Genomic DNA, 21,932 nt, shown 5'->3' on the forward strand with positions numbered 1-21,932 from the left:
GTCCCCATCAAGACCTCCTTAGAAGTCACAGCTTACCTTTCTTTTGATTTACTAAATAGGTTGTGCTTCACAGAAACTTGAAAAATAGAACACCTAAGCCCATCCCTGCCATAAGGCAGGATCAGCTGTTTCTAAACCAGTCCTAAGTAGTATTGGTCTAATCTGCTATTAAAAATTCCACCCATGCTCTAGATCATCTATTCCAATACTTAATTATACTTACCTTCAGGAAGTTTTCCCTAACATCTAAACTAAATCTCTTTAGCTGCAATTGAAGACTATTATCTCCTGACCTCTCTACAGGGATTACACAGAATAATTCCTCTTCATGGTAGCCTTTAACATTCTTGAAGATCATTAATATACCCCTTTACGAAGTCATCTCCTCTCTAAACTAAACAGTCCCAGTTCTTACAAACTTCAAACGTTCTGCTTTCTAGATCATTAGTCATCTTTGTTGCTCTCCAGTATGCTCTCTTAAGGTGCCTTATATCCTTCTTTCAAGTGCAATGGCCCAAACTGGGTAAAGCATTCAGGCTGAAGCCCTGCTCAGGTTGAACAGACAATGACTCTGCCTTGCTTACAACGTGCCTTCTTCATACATTTCATTTTAGTCCTTTTCAAAAGCATGGCACTGTCAACTTGCAGTCAGCTAACTATTTATTGTATTTCCCAGATTCTAAGCTGCCTAAGTGGTACCTAACATCTTGTGTTTGTGCAACTGATAATTTCTAAGCAGAAGTTACACAAGACAGGATAAGTCAGTTTGCTACAACAGAAAGAGCTCTTTTCACCCTCGAATCACTCCCTTTTCCAAGTCACATATTCTGTTTACTTTGACCTGGCTTTTCACCTCTGTTAACTGATTCAATACACTAACCTGGTACAAAACTATTCCAGCAAAGAAAAAAGGAACAGTTTTTTTTCCATCTTAATAAACTGAATCAGATCAGCAAATGCTCCAGTGTGGACTAGGACTAGTGCAAGGGAAGGGAGTGAGCCACCCAGCTCTTCACTTGGTCAACTGCTTGTGGAACTCCACCCTTAGCATGCAAGTTTGCATTTTTCTTTCTTTCTTCTTTTATCTTCCCTTTCCCTGCCCCACGTATTTTCTGCAGTCTGCAAATTTAATAAAGGTACTCCATCCTGTTTCCCAAATCATTAATAACAGATTCCTCTGAACCCCACTTTCCAGTTTGACTATGAACAACTGATAACTACTCTTGGAGCATTTTGTTACCATTTTGTTAGCGTCAATATCTCTGGGACTCCTTGCTAACACGCTTCAGCGAATTTCATCAAGTTCAGATGATTTTAATGCACCTTATCTAAACAGCGTCTAGTTTGTTTGTTCTGTACCTGAATGCTTGCTTCTATGTCACTGACTGTATGTAACCATATGATCAAAGTTGACCACTAAAGACTGAGGTAAAACAGGCATTCAAGCTTGTTTCTTCTTTGTTTAGCATTTGAACAACTCTTTTCTTGCTCACTCTTCTGTTGTTATTGTACTTAACAATGATTTCCAGTAATCATTTTGCCCTTCACCATCTGCATCTCATTTTGCATCTTTTTAATTTTGTCTTAAGTTTTAGCATGTGCTTATTCTTAGAATTTTTAATTAAGTACTCCAAGAACTTGTTGAATAGGCTCTTTCCTATCATATGCTTTTCTCACCAGGTACTAGAGCAGACCACACCTGAGCTCTGACAATACTCAAAAAAGCAACAGTAGGGTTATTTTGACCGTTAGACGTTAGCTATAGATTTTCAACATGTTTATCTTCTATCTGTTATTCATTTCACAGAAGGTGAAATCTCAGGTGAAAAACCTAACATACAGCACTCAGTTTCCTCCTTTTTTCCCTACCGCCTGGCCTTGATTAAAAGGTATCTTTCACAACAATACCATAGTATTAACTATGAGTATCATCCAAGTATTATTTTAGCCAGTCACCGGACAGGTAGATTTCTCCTAATTACGCTGCAATATCTCCTCTGAAGTAACTGGCACCATAACAGAGATAATGTTTAGGTAATGGTACTACAGTTGCCATGCACAGTATTGCTCTGTATCATTTATGTATCCATATATGTACAGAAGGTCTTCTCTCTTTCATTTCTACACTTCTACTCGTAGCTCTTTTTTTAAGATGTCCAACAACTGCACTCATTGTCTTACCAATGAGAGCTTACATTCATTTAGTGACTGAGCATGACTCCTAGAACCTTTTTAGAGCCCCTACTTTGTAAAACATGGTTCCAGTTTTCATACAAGTCCCAGATACTGCTATCTTAATTTGTCAAACTGGTCACTGTTGAAGCTCACCCATTATTCAAGGAAATCCATGTTATTTTCTAAAAATGATGTTATACTTTCTACCACTCCTTAAACCGTGTGTCAACTATAAATTTTTCTGGCAATGAATTGATATTTTCTTCCAGGTTTCTTATATTGTTGAAAACAGGACCAAGGATCCACTCCAGAAAAGTGTTCAACAAATCTGGAGTGCCTGAAAACTTGCCTATTTTTTTCCAGTTCAGCTCATATAGGGTGTTACATCTTCCTACACCAAAACAGGTACCTTACATACCATTACAGACTTAGCAACTCGAGCATATTTAGTAAGAAATGAAATGCAAAATTTGTCTGACTAAAAAGGGGGTATCTAAAGATCTCATTTTGCTAAGGTTTATGGAAAATAAATGTGAAACTGACTTTCTGAATTTGAGTCATTGACTCCATTGGAATCATTCTGAAGAACTGTAAAAGTCTTAAGTCAGTAACTTCGTGTGTCCATTTAAGTACCTTTCCAAGTCAGAATGTCAAGAAGGCTTTCCAAGTCAGAGCACGTATGTCCTAACCAAAAAATACACCATAATAAGAGTATTTCAAATCTAGCAACTTGTTCAACTGCACATACATAACTAAAGAATGTTTGAAAGAACAAATGCTACCTGTATAACTTATTTATATACTAGGATCCTTTCGTTATTACCAGTCTACAATTTTAAGGAAAACCCCTCTTTTCTTTGGGGGAAAAAAAAAAATCTACATTTCAACAATATAGTGATCACGTTCATCCACATATTTTTCCGTTAAAAATATTAAACAACTTTAAAACTGGAATGTTAACTGGAAATCTACACATCACCTGCTATAATATACTCTTACCTTCCTTTTCTTTAGATTTTACAGCTCTTTCTTCTTTTCTCTGCTTTGCTTCCAGCAGTTCACGTTTCAGCTGTCGCACTTCTTTCCTTAGCTCCTCACTGCAAAGAGAACAATATTTACAAGAATTTAATCTTCTGGGAATGTAAAGCCACTCAGGAGAAACAGAATCAAAGTTAATGGGCAGTAAATCTCTGCTATAAACAGAGGGAATGTACTGACTCACTGATGCTAGGAACTTGGCTTAAAAATCAATTAGAACCTAGAGAAAGTTCATCTTTTCATTAGCAAAGACAGCAAAAGAACATAACAGATGACTTATTTTAAGAGCCCATTAGAAATATGTCAAGTGCATGAATAATAAAACAAAGAACCCCCACTTGTATTTTTAATTTAACATTGTATTATCATAATATTTAACTATGAAAATCACACAAAAAACATTTGAAACAGAGACACTGCCAAATAAATATTACATGCATTATAAAATTTAGTTTACTAAAGTAATAAATCTTAGGATTTTAGATTTCTTAGATGGACAGAAAATGCAGTTTGTTGAGTGACAAATTATTACATATGAAAATCGATTTAATATTTACAAAAAAGATCAGCTAATAACATTAGAAAGAAGAAACCAAAAGGCTGCAAGTCAATGTGCCAATATCAAATGAAACGTCTGTCTTATTTTGTTGTACTGTTATATCAAATAAATTCCTATTTTATTAGGGGAGGAGCTATTTCTTTGCTCTTCCAGTGATAATGAGATTCTGTAGATGTTAAATAGCTGAATGTCGAAAGTTGTTATCCAAAAATATTTAAGCAGTAGGTCAATTCTTGTACAAGGCTGTCATTAAATTGAAGGAAAAAGTTCTTCACAGAATCTCTGAGGTTGGCAGGGATCCCTGGGGACTGTGTAGTCCAACCCCGCTGCTCAAGCAAGCTCAGCTACAGCAGGCTGCTCAGGGCCGGGTGCAGTCAGGTTTTGAGTATCTCCAAGGATGGTGACTCCATAATCTCTCCGAGCAACTTGAACAAGTGCTTGACCACCCTTACTATAAAAAAGTGTTTTTTAATGTTTAAATGGAATTTTTGGTATTTCAATTTATGCCCATTTGTGCCATTCTAATGGTTACCAGTAGAAGGCAACTGATCACTACTTCAAGTTTTTCTGGTGTTAGAATCTGTATTTACTTTATTTTTTTATTTAAAATTAAAAAATATATTTTTTAATTTAGATTTTCTACTTTTTTCAGTTTTGACTGATTTAGTATTCAAAGTCACTAAATCACAGAAATAGACATAATGCAGGAATGTGCCATTTAAGCATCTCCCTAAGAGCTCTATTTATGTACTTTAATTCTCATCTGTAATACCACTACTCACAATACCGGCCTTTAGCAAAGGCTAGGAAATGTGGGGTGAGGACTTCTTTTGTACTTTATTTTCATTTTTTTTTACCGTTGGACATGTAAGTAAATATTTTCAGTTGGGCGTGTATGTAAATATTTTTAGATGACTTCATTAGAACTGATCAAACTGTTTTATCTAGAAATTTTCTAAAGAAATTAAGCCTAAGAATCCATTTGAATTTCTGGTTCGACTGTGGCTCAGTATGCCTCAATTTGTTAGGACTGACAGGATGCCAGGAATCTAGAAGCTGTGGAGAATGTGCTTAACTTTAGATTGATATCTAATTGTACCTTAAAGGCATGAAGCATGGTGAATCTATCTGCTTTTCTGGTAAACTATTGGAGTGCAGGATCGATAATCACCTCTACACTGTTATCTCAGGCACTACTCACACTTCTCTTTGGCAAACCAGTTAGATTATATTTCTTAAGTTCTTCTGAAAGGAAGAGATGTTCTTCTGTCTCACATCACTTTATCTGCTTCTGAATTCATGGCAGTATTTCCACAGCCCTTTTGAATGTGGACCTCAGAATCAGGCATTCTGATGGCTTCCAAAATTCCAGCAGTGCTTTACTGAGGGTACACTCAGTATCTTAGTTTTAATTCACCAAGGAATACAAGGTCATCACTGTATTGAGTGCTTACATTATATTTCACAACGACTCTAGATCCATCTCTCAGTCACTTCTTTCCAAGTTGTCATACTATGGTTGTTATACTATGCTGCAGCTACAACCCACCTTTCCGATTTCCAGTTGTATGACCTAGCATTTAGTTGTTTTTTAAGTTTGTTTGTTGCATTGAGGCCACTTAACTATTCAATTCAAATTACTTTCAACAACAGACTGTCCTCAGATACTCTATTATTTTCTTATAACATAAAGCTTTGTAGGCTCAACTGTTTTTTTAATAAAAAGAAGAATGCCAATCGCTTCTAAACTAACATTTGATACAAATCTACCTGCACTATAAACACTGTACCAACTCAGTTGTTTTTATAAATCAAAAAACCTTCAACTCCAAAGCCTTCTAAGCCTATGTCATCCCCTCCCTTCAGTGTTCCCAAAAGGCAACAGTTATCTACTACCTATGAAACCACACTGTCTGGCATTAGTTATGACATTAATCTCTCTCTCTCTTTTTTTTTTTTTTGCTGATGAGCATCCCAAATTAAGTATTCTGTTATTCCTGGTTAGGACTGAAGCAAGGCTAACTCTTTTACATCTCTCTAAATCATGCCTTTTGCCATATTTAAATATTGAAATTACATTGGCAGTTCTACAATTCTTAATATTTTTTTCAGTTTTCCAAGGCTTATTAAAAATTAATATGAATAGAAAGCATTTCATTTTACCAAATTTTTGGATTTAAGTTAAGTAGGCTTGTTAACTGGAAATATTTAAAAGATGCTGCCCAACTTCCTCCTTTTTAATGGATGTGAACTTTTTATTTGACTCACATTATATATGTTCCATATTTCAAATACAGAACATAAATATCTATTGAATAATTTTTCATTTTCCATATGATTTTACCATCTTATTACCTTAGGTGACTCAATATATAACGTAGCATTCCACCCTGTCCTTTTAAGTCTCAGCTGTTTAAGAAATGCCTCCTTGCTCGCTTTAAGCCCCATGGTCATTTCATCAAAATTTCATTGATTCTTTTGGCCTTCCTTGTTGGTTTCTCTATTTCAATTTCACACATTCTTTGCCATATCCTTTTTCTTTTTCACTGATTTCTTATTTCTTTTAAAGGGGGATGTTTCCTTCCCAGTGTGGCTTTATTTCACATCCAACACGGGTATTCCTGCACAATTCTTATATTTCGATAATAATTTTTGTCTTTTAACTTTTCAACTCAGCTATACAAATTAAATGAAATCCAATCATGAACACCGTATGACTGCTAATTTCTAGGCTAGCAACAGAGTAGATCAGTGTATCTCAAACAATTTAGCTCGCACCCAATGATCAAGAAGTACCTTTTCTCACTTCAACAGAGTACAACACAACAGAAGTACCTCTGTGATTCATTTGCAGTTTTATGTACTTCATGGTGAAGCAAGCCTTGAAAACTCAGAAGTACTGGCCTGGAAAAATCTTTCAAGGTTGCACTGTTTTCTATGATCCCAAGGTTAAAGAACGCTTTTCATTGACTGTTTCAATACATAAGTTGCAAGAGTTTTTTGATTCCAAGTCTTAGACTGTTTCAGAGATACATACCACAGCAGTCATATAAAGTAAAAATGCTCTAGAAGCCTAGAGACATCCATACAGCTGGACAGACTCCACACTGAAGCTGCTGGAGATTGCTTGATCAACTGTAACCCTCCTAATGAATTTGAATGAAAGTGGATGTTGGTGGATCAAGATCCCATCCCTGTGAAATGCAATGGGAAGCAGTAGCTTGAACACAAGACTGGAGGCTAATAACTTCTTATCTCTAATCTTGGTTCTGTCACTAAGGACCTACTCACAAGTGGGCAAGCACAAGTTTGCGTATTATCTGTGCCCTCGGCTGATGAGCAAGCTTATATTTCAATATACTTTTATATTAACAATAGGGTTTTATATACTTATCATTATAAAGCCATGTATTCCATGTTTTAGCTTTCTAATAAATCTTTTCTGTATTTTAAATCAGGAATTAATATTTAATTAATAAGGAATAGAGTCAATTTGAAATTTAGCCAAATACTGTAAGTTTAAATGAATAAACTTGCTTCTAAGTAAACAAACACTGAAGGTGTCTTGCTGCAAGTAGTAAAATGTCTTCTGAATTTACAGAGCGTAACTTCCTAATTCAAAAAGGAGGAGCTCTGTATCAGACTTCATTTTGGCAGAATAAAGAGAACTGATTACAGAACTAAACATTAATTGTCACTTAGGTGCAAGTGATCATATGATTATAGTTGCTGTGCACAAACACAGAACTCTCTCTCTCTAAATACTTGTCTGTGTGTTTGTGTACCCATGTGCCCATGTATATAAACACAGTAACTAGCTGTATTTATCTAAGCATATAAAAACTATAGCTAATAAAATATATATGATACACAGACACAAATAAGACCTAGCAAGGCACAGCATCTTTTCAAAACATGGTTTAGGAAAAAGGTAGTTGCATATACTCAAAACTAAAATTTAGACATCCCCACATCCCATGATCACGAAGCCCAGTAGATATCAAAATTCATTTGATGCCTTCTATTTTGACCACAAAATGCCTTAGAATTCTGAACATAGCTTTCCATGCACACTTAAATATATCCCAACTCAAGTGTGAACTCCATCACTATTCAGAGTAGGCACCGCTCCCCCTGTAAACACCGCTTAAACCCCCAGAGGGGCCCAAACTCCATGAAGTTAGTCTAATACACACTTATTCACTGAACCTGGTACAAACAATACTACCTGTGGCCACATTCTTTCACAACTCAGTTACTCAGATGGTATACAGATAGCCTCATGCCCAGACAATTCACTCAGATAGAACGTACATTTATAATGGAGAAACTATTTAGTAACTGAACAACTGACAGAAGACTCTGGTGTATTCTTCGTCACTGGACTTTTTCTAAAAGGTATGCTCTAGCTGAAATGTGAATAATTCAGGGAAGTGCTGTTGTCTATAATAATGAGGATTAAATTAAATAATTATTTTTGATCTTATAGTGTCTTATTTTCCTTCCTTTTTTCACATTATTATTATTACATTATTGGGTTTTTTTTTAAGGCCATTTCCTTTCATTTTGCTTTTATTGTTTTTTCATTCAGCAGCAGCAGAGGAAAATGACTAACTGAATATCCTTAAGAAACGGTAAAATTATTTAGTAAGTGTTGTTAAAGTAAAGAAACAAGAATGAGAAAAGAAGAAATACTCTTGTTAATTTTATGAAGTCATTTTATAATGTTATAAATAATAAAAGCATGTCAAGATTGTCACATAAAGTTTAGTTTTTACATGAACAGCATCCTTTGACACCTTTTCTCAAATAGTTTAAATTTTCCTTTACACTGTTCTCCAATGTATACTATTCTAGAAATTATATACATATGTATATATGATAAAACAAAATAATTGTGAAGTACTTTAACACTGTTCATGTGAATTCATAGTAGAATGGATGCTAATTTAGCTAGATGAACCAAATTAAAACAAAACAAAACAAAACTGTAGTACAACATTATCCCTTCATAATGTAAACCGAGTGGAAGACCGCTGGGATTCAGTCTCCTCCTAATACAGGCAATCCCATTCCTTTTCCTAAATTTATTAATTCCATAAAACAATATTTTGTATTCTTTTTCTTAAGTTTATCAATGATAATTTTCAAAGCCTATTGTATCATTTGTACCCATGATTTATCAGGCCATTCTAGAGCTGACAATCACATTCCTTAGCAATATTAAGGGACGAGGAGGAAGAATCCCTATTAAGATCGTAGTTTTTAATTTCTGTAAGATACTCTTGAAAAACACATATTAGAATCTCTCAATTTGAGAAATACAATTCTAAGCTAAAATACATATAATATTTAAAAATAGAGAATTTAATGATAAAACAAAATAACATAAAAACAGCATGTTTGTACAACTAGCCAATGTGGCAAAATGTGGAAGAATCAAGGGAAATGTTTGTTGTGTAATGGGACAGTTTTGACTTCTTTTATGATATTGCCCCTCCTGCCTATTGGGGTACCTGTGGAACATACAATTCTTGGCATGTATAGCAAATTCTCACATTTGGCATGTAGATCTAAGACTTTTCTAAGGTTCAAGAATCTTATTTTATCTGGATTACATTACTGTTCATCTCTGGCACTGCAAGAATTTAAGAACTATAAAAATGAGAATGAAAATTATGGGTTTGGAATATGCATGGCGCCTTCCTGCCAGCCTGGTTTTGCTGTAGCAGTCTGTCTTCTGCAAATGGAACATCACAGACATCTCTCAAATAAGAAGATAGTATAAAAATGGTGGAGGTCTTGATATTGGAAATTTATAAATTAAAATTTTAATGTAGCTGCTGGGCCCTGTATGTACTCATGTAATAGGCCAACTGTTTCTTCACTTTAACAGTTCTTGGTGCATAGCAGTCTGCAACTAGTACTATAATACTTTGTTAAAACCTTTTGCACTGGAAGAGTTTGTGGATGAATTGCCAATATTTCAATAGTTCCGGTTAAAATGTGTAAAGATTTCAAAATCTATGTGTTGGCATGTTTATTTCAGAGTACATTGGCAACCATTACAGTCTTTCCCTTTCAAAAAACTTGAGCATAAGTAAATGGATTACATAATTAAAGCATCAGATAATTGGTACTCTATTTTAATGTAATTATGTATACTGGTCTATAAACTGTATGTCAGCAATCTCAGTACTGAGCAATGAATTCTCACTAGGCTGAAATAGCTTAAGAATGTTATTGTTTTACTCTGCTGGGAGAAGCTTAGCAAAACAGCAAGGGTCTGCAGGGTTAGTGCAAAGTATAAATATTCGCAAGAAGCAGCAAAGTTTTAAGGGCGAGGCAATGTCTTTCGTTAGGGCAACTAAGACAGCTGGGGGGAAAAAACCCACTGGTTTCAGGGCACATGAGCTCTTCCTCAGCTAGTTTATTTTTCTTCCAAAGTTAGCCTAATAAAAAGTATTAACTTTCCCTACAAAACTTGCTTTAAATTGTTCAGCCACCAGTTACATTGCCAGAAATGGCAGATGTATGCATTAAGATACGTACAGAAGCATATATCATAGTTTTAGCTTAAGGCTGTGATTTTATGCATGTTTATACACTATCTGTACTTCTATTTTCCCAACAAATTCTGAAACTAAAAAGGAACCTAACTTTTCCCAATGAAATAGAAGAACCTAACTTTGGCTAATACAGGCAATGTTGTTAAACTAAACAGAATAAGCAGAAAAACACCAGGAGACTGCCAGCCTCTCTCATCCAGAACAATATGGTATCTATCTCTACTGTAAATGCCTAGCTTAATGCATGAGAGAAGTGCATTTGCCTTTTTTCTTTTTTTAACAGCACAGCACACTGATGGTATTGTTCTGTGATTAACAGGTTTTCTTCCTCCTCTGTCATTTCCAAATGATGGCTTGCAGCAAGAATTCTTATTTTAGTCCCTTACAGCATGATCTTATGATTTTTACTGTTAAATTTCATATGATTTCTATCACTTGAGCTTTTGAGATTGTCTAGTTTTCCTTCAGATATTCCTATCTTTAAGATACTCCTCTCTTGTTAACATTACTTTCCAGCTTTGTATTATCTACAAGATTCATTTAACAAACTTCTGAGTTTTCTTTTATATTAAAGTATTACTGAAAATAGGAAATAAGAACTATCCTAAAAAACTTGACCCAAACTAATAGCTGCTCTTTCACTCTAATTTATGCTCTCCTTTAACCAACCCCTTACCTGTTTAACAGTTCTTGTTCTAAATTTCCATCTCCTTCAGTTTAACCATTTTCTATGTAATACCTTATCAAACAGTTTGGTTTTTTTTTTGGAATCCAGATTAAATTCTATCACATACATTTAGTCTAGAAAAAAAATTAATTTTGTTTAGAAAAGACCTAAAGACAGGTTAGTTTGGCAGAATATGCTTTAGTAAGCCAGTTTAAAATATTTTTCTATTTTCCACTACTCTTTGTCTTTGATTATTCTTACTTTCAAATTTAGACACTTGTATTTATATTCGTCTACCAGCTTAGAGAAAGAGAACCATAACAACCAGTCATTCTGAAAATTTAAAAGGGTGGTTACACCAGATAAGTCAGAGAAGCCCTAATATCAGAGATAAAAGTCCTGAAAGCTTTAGAAGCAACATGAATGCTTCCTTAGTCTTAGACGTTATGCAAAGCTCACAGAAAGGGGACCAGAGAGGCATGGGATGAAAGAGCATGACTAAACAACAAGGTATAAAAGGTTATTCAAACCAAACAATTTTATACCTCTAAACATAAATCTAGGGCTGCCAGTAAAAGAGAGAATGAATTGTAGAAGGTTGTACGTTAGAAGATGTATAAAAAGGGCTAAGACAAGTTTTAAAAAGGAAATAGGGAAACAGCTGAAGGTACTAAAACCAAAATGATTGAACTAACTAAAACAAGAAAACATAAAAGAATGAAAAAGTCACCAGGTCACATGGGATTAAAGGGAATAATAAAGCAAAACAAAACCATTGCTGATAAGGGAAATGATTTATTTGTGTCATCTTTCACAAGAGATGATGCTGGGGAGATAACTCTCTAAGAACCTGCTCCAATTTGGAGAGAAAGATGAGACAATACCAGAGACAGAGGTGTCAGAAGAAGAGATACCAAACAATTAAAAAGTGATAAAGCTCCAGGAAACATCCATTGGCAGAAGCTCAAGAATGGATAGTTCCACTAACTCATCTAAAAAACAGCATGGCATCAGATGATCAGATAGCACCAAATATTGTACCTTTGGAACAAAAGGCTATGGGATGACTAAGTGATATAAGTGAACTTCATGGCATCTTCCTGTTAACAGTTTTAAGTAATTAATAAAATAAACACCACCTGAAATCGTGAGTCTCTATGCTGTCTCACTAATCAAACATTTTATTTCAATGTGTTGTGAAGGTGTGTGTGAACAGAGTGAAGGACAAAAGCTGAACAGCTTTAGATATTCAAAAAGCCTTTTACAATGGGCTTTTAAAAAACTATGAGAGAAAGCAAACAGTGAGAAATGGATTGAAAACAAAGTACGTGCTGGGGAAAATAGCTAAACTAAGACGAGAATAATCAATTTTCATTATGGAAAAAATGTAATACTTAGCTTCCAAGTTTAATACTCTGGAAAACTGAATGAGAAGTATGATGGCACCATACACCATTGTGGATGGTGGAAGATGCAAAATCAGGTCAGTCAAATCCAGAGAGAACGTGGTGATTTCTTATGGATTTAACTCAGGAATGGTGAGTGTAATAAATGACCACAGTCTGGTTCTCAGAAATTCTGATGAAATTCTGTTAAAAAAATGGAGACTAAGAGACTCTTAAAAGAGAAATCTGAGCGACTTCCATGCCTTACACAGTTCTCGCATAATGAAACAAGCTCAAGAAAAGTCTCCGAGCTACTGTCAACTCAATGACAACCTCTACTAATATGCAGCTATGGAAAGAAATAACATAAAATGTAGTAAGTATTAAACTGCTCAGAAATAGTAAGGAGAATAATAGGAAAAGTATTATAATGGCACTACAAAGACAGCAATACTGCTTAATTTAGAATACTATATACAAAACTGGTCAACCCACATCAAAATGGCCAACATAGTAAAACAAGCTCTAAAAAGGACAATAAAGATTATTCCCATCATGAACCATCTCCTCTGACAAGACATATGGAGAATATGGATTATCCATTTCAGAAAGAAAATTAGTTAATGGAAACATGAAAAAAGGCAAAAAATAATAAGACCTACAAACTTCTAATATCTGAATACAGCAGACTTTCAGTAGAATTTCAGTAAATTAAAAAATATATATATTTTTTCACTCTTCAGCTGAGACAACACATATCATTTGCCCATTGATCTTTTTGCAGTGGAAACCTTCATATGATTAAAGGAATCTCTGACAGTTACATGGAAAACAGGAATATCTATTTACAATAATTAATGCTAAAAATGAATTTCAGAAGAAATGTAAGACTTCATTTCTTGGGACCAAAAACCATAATCTAATTCCAAATCAGCTCATGCCCATCTCTGATGACTCCTCACCCGCTCCGAGGCAGATGGTGCTGGCCACCGGCAACCAAATAACTTGTAAATTCTACCTCATCAATGGAGGCAAAACCATCTAGCACAGCAGCATGAGCCTAACTGAGGCTTTCCTCTCCCAGCCTCTCTCTGACCCTCCATTTTCTGAAAACTGTCATCAATGCTCACAATTACAATGTACTACAAGTACTAAAACATACAAGTCAGCATCAAAGAAAATAATGGGAGCAAAGAAGAAATAACTTTCTATATACCTTATTAATACCTGAACAGCATAATACATTTTAATATCTAAATGGACAGATTAAACTAAAAGCACAATATATGCCAATTACGTATCACTGTTTCTTGGAAATTGATTAAAACACTTGCTCTGAGTTTTGCCTGCTGTTTCCCAACATCTGATAAAAATTTATAACAGATGGAAATGATTGCAAAGTGAACAGCACTCCCTTCATGTTCTCCATTCTGCTGATTTAATCACAAACACACTGAATCTGATAGTAATGAAACAATAGACTTGTTGTTGATATCACCAAATGGCTTCCATAAAAACCTATCAGACACTGTAAAATCGTCACCACAGATGTACAGAATCATTTTCTGACTTGCCATATCACCTGTCTATACAAAACAGTAAATTCTGTCTTAGAAGCAGCCTTCAATAAAACAAATAGTCTACTTGACTTAATTTGTAATTATTTCAAAAAGCCAGATTCAAAAAAAAGAAAATCTTGCAAAAAATGTTTCATAGTTAGTTGGCCTATGCATTTCTAAATTTCAGCATCCTTCTCTATTACGAAATGGAAACACTATTCCCAAGTGAGTCTGCTCTGCAATCTCTACATAATGCATATTTTAAACACACAAATCATATTAAAATGCTATGCTACTGCAGACTACTACTGAGATGTATGCTATAGCACACAGCAGTGCTACTACCTTTAAAACCCACTCAAAGTTAAGCATATGCCCAGGTGTTTGCAGGATCAGTGCCAAATCGACTGAAAGATCAGTGAAACATTCTACTGAATCTACTTATTGTATTCCCCCACAATAAGTACAGATTCTCTCTTTTTTTTTTTTTAGCTAATAACCAAACTGAACAGATCTCTGAAGAGAAACAAAATAACTTAATTCTTCTAAAACCTCAACATTATGTAAAATTGCTTTTCTGTACATAAAAATGTCATCAACTTAATGTCAGTTTAAAACCTGATTTGCAGAATGTTTCAAAGCTAGAAACAATCACAGTGCCTCATCCAAAGCTAACAAAAATCTCCTCTTTCCAGTAGTACTATTTTAGCCTCAAAGGATCCAACAGGGTGATTCATCCAGCCTGAGGATCCTTCCTGGCTGCTCCCTCTCCTAGGGGCTCCTCTGATCCAGACAAGGGAGAGCAGACTGGAAAGAATTTTTCTGGCAGCAAGAAAAAAAACCTAGCTGGAGCCCTGCCTTCCCCAAGCCCTCTTTTGTCACATGGAGGGACCACATGTACACCAGGTGATGGGGGAGGGATGCAGGACTCTCAGGGGAAGTCAGAAGCCAGGAGTTGCACTGTCAGAACAATTTATCTGGCCTACATCATACTTCTTGCCCAGGTTGGAGGGGCTCTTGAAGGCAGAGAGCAAGGCAGGGGCTGGATGAAGCGGTCTGGTAGCAGCAACCTGCTCTGGTTTAAGGCAGAAAATACACGCATGCACAGTAAATGCAGCACTTCAGGGAAATAATGTTCAGAGATGGACTGTACAATGCGTTCACAATAAGCCACGTAACATTATAGGAAAGGATTACTGTTTATGATTGTTTTCTCTTGCTGGAGAAATGATGTAGCCCATGCACCAGACAAGGAATAGCTCAGCGTAGAACTGCTTCTGCCTCAGAACACTGGGGTGGTCAAGGTGACCTTGTAAGCACCTCTTGCCTTATCTTTATGATGCCCTCCACCCAGACACACTGATGGAAGGAGTGGAGCAGACCACATACGGTTAGGATTTCAGTATGACTGGGCAATCAAGGCCCTCTGGCTGTCCAATGAAAGAAGAAGAGATCCCTCAAGTTTCACCATTTCTAAAGGTTGTTCATGATTTGGAATCCAGTGATCAGAGATTGGACGTGCTTAGAGAGGTCGGATGTGAAATTCTCATATGGAAGGCAAATTAGCTTATAAATTCTTTACCAGCAAGTAGATGGAGATCTGGATGAGCACAGAAATGATATATAATCAAAATACAGGGCAGTAATGTCTTCAGCAGAACTTAAGCTACAGGAATTAGTTACTGTTTTTCATAAGCCAAGGACTAGAGGCTGTAAAATGAAACTGTAAGACAGCAGATTTAGAACAAACAGAAGGAAATATTGTCCACATTACCTACAATTAAGTTGAGGAATGTATTGCCACAAGATATCATAAAGGCCAAAAGAATGAATGGATTCAGAGCAACTCTATACATTCACAAAAGAAAAATACATCAAAAACTATTAAACACAACAGGCCAAATTAATTTTCTGAGTAAATAAGCCCTTAAACTTTAGGCTGTTGGAAGCACGGAAAGTTCTCCAGTAGTATCCTAGACCTACCCTGCTTCTGGCCACTGTCAGAGACAGGATATTTGGCTAAAGAGAGCTTTGATCTAATCCAGCACAGCTTATTCTTTAATCAATTATGACTTCTGAAAAAATGACATTTATTACTTTGAATTAGCAGTACATAAGCGTGGAGTGATATTTTCCATATTGGAGGGGTCCATGTTTAAAGGTGCACAAACAGAGTTGGTTTTTTTGCTTGATTTTTGGATTAAATATCACTTCCATAAAAATATTGCTGAGAGAGAGTGACCTGTCATTTTCTGTTTTTGAAGGAAGAGAGAGTAAACTTTTTTTACAGTTCTAAAAAGCATCAGTCTCTCTTTCAGGTAACTGGGAAAGCTTCATATAACTTTGAAAGCAACAGCTGTGGTATATATAAAAGCAAAACAGAAAAAATACATTTCTAATTTTTATATAAGGCATGAATAGTTAAATAAGGTAGGAGTTTAATAGGCACTAAGTGGATTTTCACATATAATCAAAGCCTAATACAGTATTTAGTACCTGGGTGAAGTTCTTCCACAGGGAACAATTAACATGTGACAGTTATGCTATTGTTGATGTAGAGTTATCCAGAGCAAACGCCTGAAGACTACATAATTAATTACACTGATGTACACACAATGAAAAAACTCCTCCAGCTTCCCACAGTGTGATCAAGCATGTATTTCAGTGTGCCTAGGATATTTTGTGCATCTTATGTTTTGCTTTCAACTATAAACTAGTCACAAAAACAACTAGCATATTCACTTCATAATACTACTACTAGAAAATAATTTAGCAAATTAAAATGATAGTTCCTATAGCAACTATTAAAATCTGTTAAGTCTTCTAAAAGTTACAAGAAGAAGTAAGGTCCAGTAGCTCTGAGGTATAACTGAGTAAAAACAAAATATATTACAGGAAAAAAAAACCCTTTAACTAGTAAGAAGCACAATCTGAGCTCTAGATTATTTTACAGTAGAATATTTGAGTTGATCTGCTCCTTACACCAGATGGATTTCACATTTGTGTGAAGTAGCTCCATCTCTAATCTCCTCCTTTACCCATTCCCTTCTCACTTGACAAAGGAACGGCTTCAGAATGCCTCTTACTTTATTATGCCACATCTGTACATCAATTAAACATGGACAGTATGTGAGCCAGAAAAAACATTTGGGGATTTCTTTAGACTGAATAAAAAGTATTTTTAATTCAGCTAAAGCAAGTCTCAAATGGAAAAGATATTTTATTTTTGCAGTAGATCTTAAACTGGACCCAAATCATATGACGTAATTAAAGTCCACTTGCCATGATCTTCTCATTCCAACATGTAATTAAGAACATTTGTGCTGATTTAAAAAACAAAACAGGTAATTCACTAATATTGAACAATATTTGTATCAACTATATTTTATTATGCTGAACATTAACTTTTATTCTAACAGCTACAACATAGAAATAAGATTGGCATAACTAACCACATTAATGACTTTTATTTCTACTATACATACGGTCTCCAGTCCTGCAAGACACTTTTGTATCTAGCTTTACATGTAAATAATTGCACTGTGTTACTCAAATTACAGTTTAATTTATTATACCTGTATCCCAAAATGAAATAAAATGTTAAAAAACTTTGGCAAGACTATTAATGGTGGATTATATAGACTTAAAAATTTGAGGCCAAAAGTTTAAAATCTGCAAACACTTGCAAACAATTAGCTGTGAGCATACAAGTAAAGTTAATCTTGTGTTTGAGTATTTGCAGGAGAGGTGCAAGTTGACCTCTCAGCCTATGCATTTTATCTCACATGCGACTGTGCTTCAACCAACAAGTATCTTGAACTCAGAATTTTCCTCCTTTTTTAAGTTCCAGTCAGTCTATTAATTTTATTTTTTCTTTAATAGTCTGAATTATTATAACATAGTTGCCTAAATGTTACATTTAAGCTGGCATAGATAATAATTTTGCATTTAATATTACAAGAATAGTTCTTGTAACATTGCCACCAATGACATTAATTTGGTAAGTGCTGTAATCATGTGCAAAAATAAAATACAGAACTAGAGGGCACTTACTTGACAAATATAAAGATTTTATTATGTAGGTAATATTTTTACCAGGTGTAAATATCCTATATGAATTTAAAAAAAATCTGAATAATGCCACTACTTTACTATTGCTTAAATAATATACTGTCCAAATGTTGATTGTTTTTTTACATGTTTCTTTACACTTTATTAATTAATGAGAATTATTCTTAGCACAGATCAGTTCCATTAGACAGGAAAACTAGTTCACCTAGAATGCTAATAAAATATTCCTGTGGACTGCTGAAGATGGTAATTGGACTAGTGGATTTATTCTTGTGACTTTTTATTAATTCTATATATTTCAGATATTATATCTGGGGACTAAAACTAGTTATCACATTCTAAATTTCCAGTGAAAAATTTTTTATTTTCAGCTTCACTGACTAATCCCACCTGACAAAGTACCTATGGTACAGGATTCCTTTACACAGTTGTGAGAATATGGCACTGTTGTTAAACAGCATCATACGTCTCCTCATGCTTTATCTCAGATGTTTTCCCACATCCTTCTTCCTGTAAGAAGTTCCATTTATATCACAGCTGTTATTCACCACTAAAATAACAAATGTCACTAGAACACAACAGAGAATGAGTTCCATAGTTTTTAACAGTACTTCTCCTTTTCATGAAAAAAATTCATCTTAAAGAGCATTTCTTATTTCTACCATAAAGTGTATGCATAATAAAATAAATAACAACCATACAAATATAGTAACTCAACCTTTTTACTTAAATACTGATATGTACTAACAGGAGTATTAGATATTTCTTTGTTCACTGTTAGCATTTTGGCATCTAGTTTTCACTTGTTTATTAGTCAGTAAAATCCTATTCCTAGTTCCACTGAACTGCCAATGATTATTATTAAATATTCTCAAATAAGGAAAGTCATTTGAAATTTTATGCAAAACCTTCCCATAGCTTTTAAGTTAGCAAAAGTCAAATTCACACATAAGAATTCTCAGAGTTCATCTATTTTTTTCTTTTTAAAATTTAAAATAGTTTGATGGCTGTAAACTAAAATCAACAGCCATTCCTCATTTGAGTTATCCATACCAAAATTTTATCCTAAACACATTTCATATCTGTAATATCCGTGTGTTTTCCCCAAAACATTTAATTTACTTCATTCTTCTTAAGATGTCAGATAAGTGGAAGGATACAGGTGTTCACGCAAGAGTTCATATTCTAAAGAGTTAAACACAGATAAAATAAGGGAACAGTGAACATGAGTAAAGCAAATTGAGTGATGACAGTCACTTGATGTGAAGAAAATATAAATCAAATCCATGGATTTAAGAAACACTTTAGAGTTAACAGACTCTTAACGGAAGAAGGGAGAAGTTTACTCTTGAAGTTAACCAGTATTAGATGATATTCAAAATGGGAGAATTTTTTTTTTTTTTTTTTTTAAAGAAAAAGTTAAAACATATGTGGCAGAGGGCCCCAGTTAACAGGCTGCAAAAAGAGAGCAGGGGATTCAGCACATATTTTTATTAACTCAATTTTCTTTTTAGCTTTGCAGTTCACCTTTAAAATAAAAGCTTAGATTCTGCTGAAAACAGCAAAATTTGTGGAAAATCCATGGGGAGACTCCAAATCCTTGGGATTTGTGGATTTTCTGTTTGAACAGATTTTTATTGTTCCTGTTGATTGCCCTAACACTCACTTTCAGGCACCAGGCAGCTTGAGTTATGTTATCTGTGGGCATTTAAACAGTACCAGCAGGTAGCTTAACTTTCCAAACTCATTTTTCCTAGAAGGTAGAATGACAAATAACTGTTTGGAGAGACATGAAAATGTAAAAAACATGATCTTATCAGTTTTGTTAATTTAACTTGGTTTAATCATTGCCACTGACTTGTTAGATATATTAAGTTATAAAAATATTTTTATATGGACTGACACCTCTATTTTCATTCTTTTTGTTATTGCCTGGTCACACACTATAGGAAAATGGCTGTGTCTGGGCTAAGTGCCCAGAACATTTGAAGCATCTCACGCTGAAACAATAGTGGTCTTTGTTGGACACCATCTGCTAGCAGAATTTTTTTTTTTAAATCATTTTGTGTCTGCTAATACAGATGCATTGCACTTTTGCAAACTGAATTACATTCATGCTCAGACTAAATACTATTCATGTAAAAAGTGTTTCATTTCACATTATGACTGAGCTGGAGTTATACTGATGCAACACACATGAGATGAGTTTGTTCATGTGGCCAGATGACTTCAGAAATATTTGATTTTCCTCTTTTAGCTCTTACACAGTCTGCCATGCTTTTAGTAACACAAATCTTAGCTTTAGGCGATCATCCATGTTTTAAATTTGTTAATATTGCTCATCACTCTTTACGTTTCTTCACTAGCTATTAGAGATGGATGAACTGACTTGGCTAAATTACGAACCAGACAGTAAAAAACACATTAATAAAATCTGCAGACACTAAATAATTATCTCCATTAAGAAAATAAAAATGCATTAACAGACTTATAAAAATTAAAAATATGGGCAGAAATGAGCTCTGTCTTGGAAAATGCAAGAAAAAAAAACATCTGGGAAAAATAGTTAAAAGTACAGATAGTCAATGGGAAGAACCAAGTAGTAATGTGAAACCCACAGACAATGCAAACAAACCTAATTAAATCCAGTACTATAGCATTCACAATTCCCTTTAAATTTTTTTGTGAAATTAACATTCTGGTTATAACACTCCTGGCTGAAATTTCTATGTGAAGAATGATATGATAAATGCTAAACTGATTTTTGGAATGGCTAAAAAATGATACTTAAAAATTTGCAGCAAAATTTTTAAAACTGGAGGAAGAAGAAAATGGAAAAGATCTCCTAGTTTATTTAGTCCATCTCTTTCCTCATTTCTACAAGATACATACCAGTTTTTGTGCTCTTAGTTTAAACATCTGAAACAATCATTTCCTTATGTTTCATAATTTGGAAAATATTTCTGATATCCAGTTAAAACATTCTGTTCCCCCCCTCCTTTTAGTATCCCAAATATTTTCTGTTTCTTTAAAAACTTCTGTAAGTAACATGCTATTTTACACCACCAGACATGAGGGGGTACTAAAGCTTTAGGAGTGACCATGTATCAGCTGACCAACTGTATCCGTATATGTGCTCTTGCAATCACAAATACAAAGTTAAGCATATTAAGCTTAAAATTCTGAGTGTCAATTAAAGCAGCTCAGCTGTAACTAATCTTGTAGTTTCACCATATTAATTCAATTCTTAACATTTTTGAAAGCCAGCCCATGTGTTTGGTAAGATGATATTCAATTGCATTTCTAAACTGAGTTGAACCAGAGATAACAAAAGATGCACAGGCACTTTCCAACCAGATTTGTAGACAGATCAGCACTCAAAATGCAATCAAAAATTCTAACGGATAACTGCCTCCCTTTGAGGTTTCCTCATCCCTAGGAGGTACTGTACTGTTCAAAGATGAAAAAGTAAATAAGAAATGCATATTTGTAAGGAAAAGCTGGATGTCTGTTTTCGTGGGGTTATAAAGCTATTAATGTTTCTAGTGAATAAAAATTATAAGAAGTTTCATGATCTACAGTGGCAGGTGGTTATAGCCTTTTTAAGACAAAAAGCGTAACAAAAAAGTATTACATACCCACAAGTCTGGTACTCTGGAAGCAGCAGATGAATATTCTACATAAACGTCTTCCAAAACATACTCCCAAATGGCTCTTTTTAATATTTACACTATCTATCCCTAAAATTCTGTTTTTCAGGACAAGGATGGTCTTCATCTTTCATATAGCTTAGGTGAGGAAAGGGTCAGTGTTTACAGTATTCTGAAGTAAAGTATTAATAAGCAGAGACTACAACCCCATAATTGTTTCACTAGTAAAATACTACATTTTTTTTCTAAATGCCCTGTA

The 21,932-nt window shown here is 34.6% G+C and overlaps 1 protein-coding gene across 1 annotated transcript in view; it reads right to left on the bottom strand.

Moving 5' to 3' along the window:
• The window catches only part of CWC27 (CWC27 spliceosome associated cyclophilin), a 114,638-nt gene that overhangs the window by 37,165 nt on the left and 55,541 nt on the right, over positions 1-21,932 (bottom strand). Inside the window, exon 11 of the mRNA XM_067316187.1 lies at positions 3,175-3,272. Within this exon, the coding sequence (XP_067172288.1) occupies positions 3,175-3,272 (98 nt within the window). The remainder of the gene's footprint in view (positions 1-3,174; positions 3,273-21,932) is intronic.

Source organism: Apteryx mantelli, chromosome Z (assembly GCF_036417845.1).
Source record: "Apteryx mantelli isolate bAptMan1 chromosome Z, bAptMan1.hap1, whole genome shotgun sequence".
Classification (NCBI taxonomy): Eukaryota; Metazoa; Chordata; class Aves; order Apterygiformes; family Apterygidae; genus Apteryx; species Apteryx mantelli.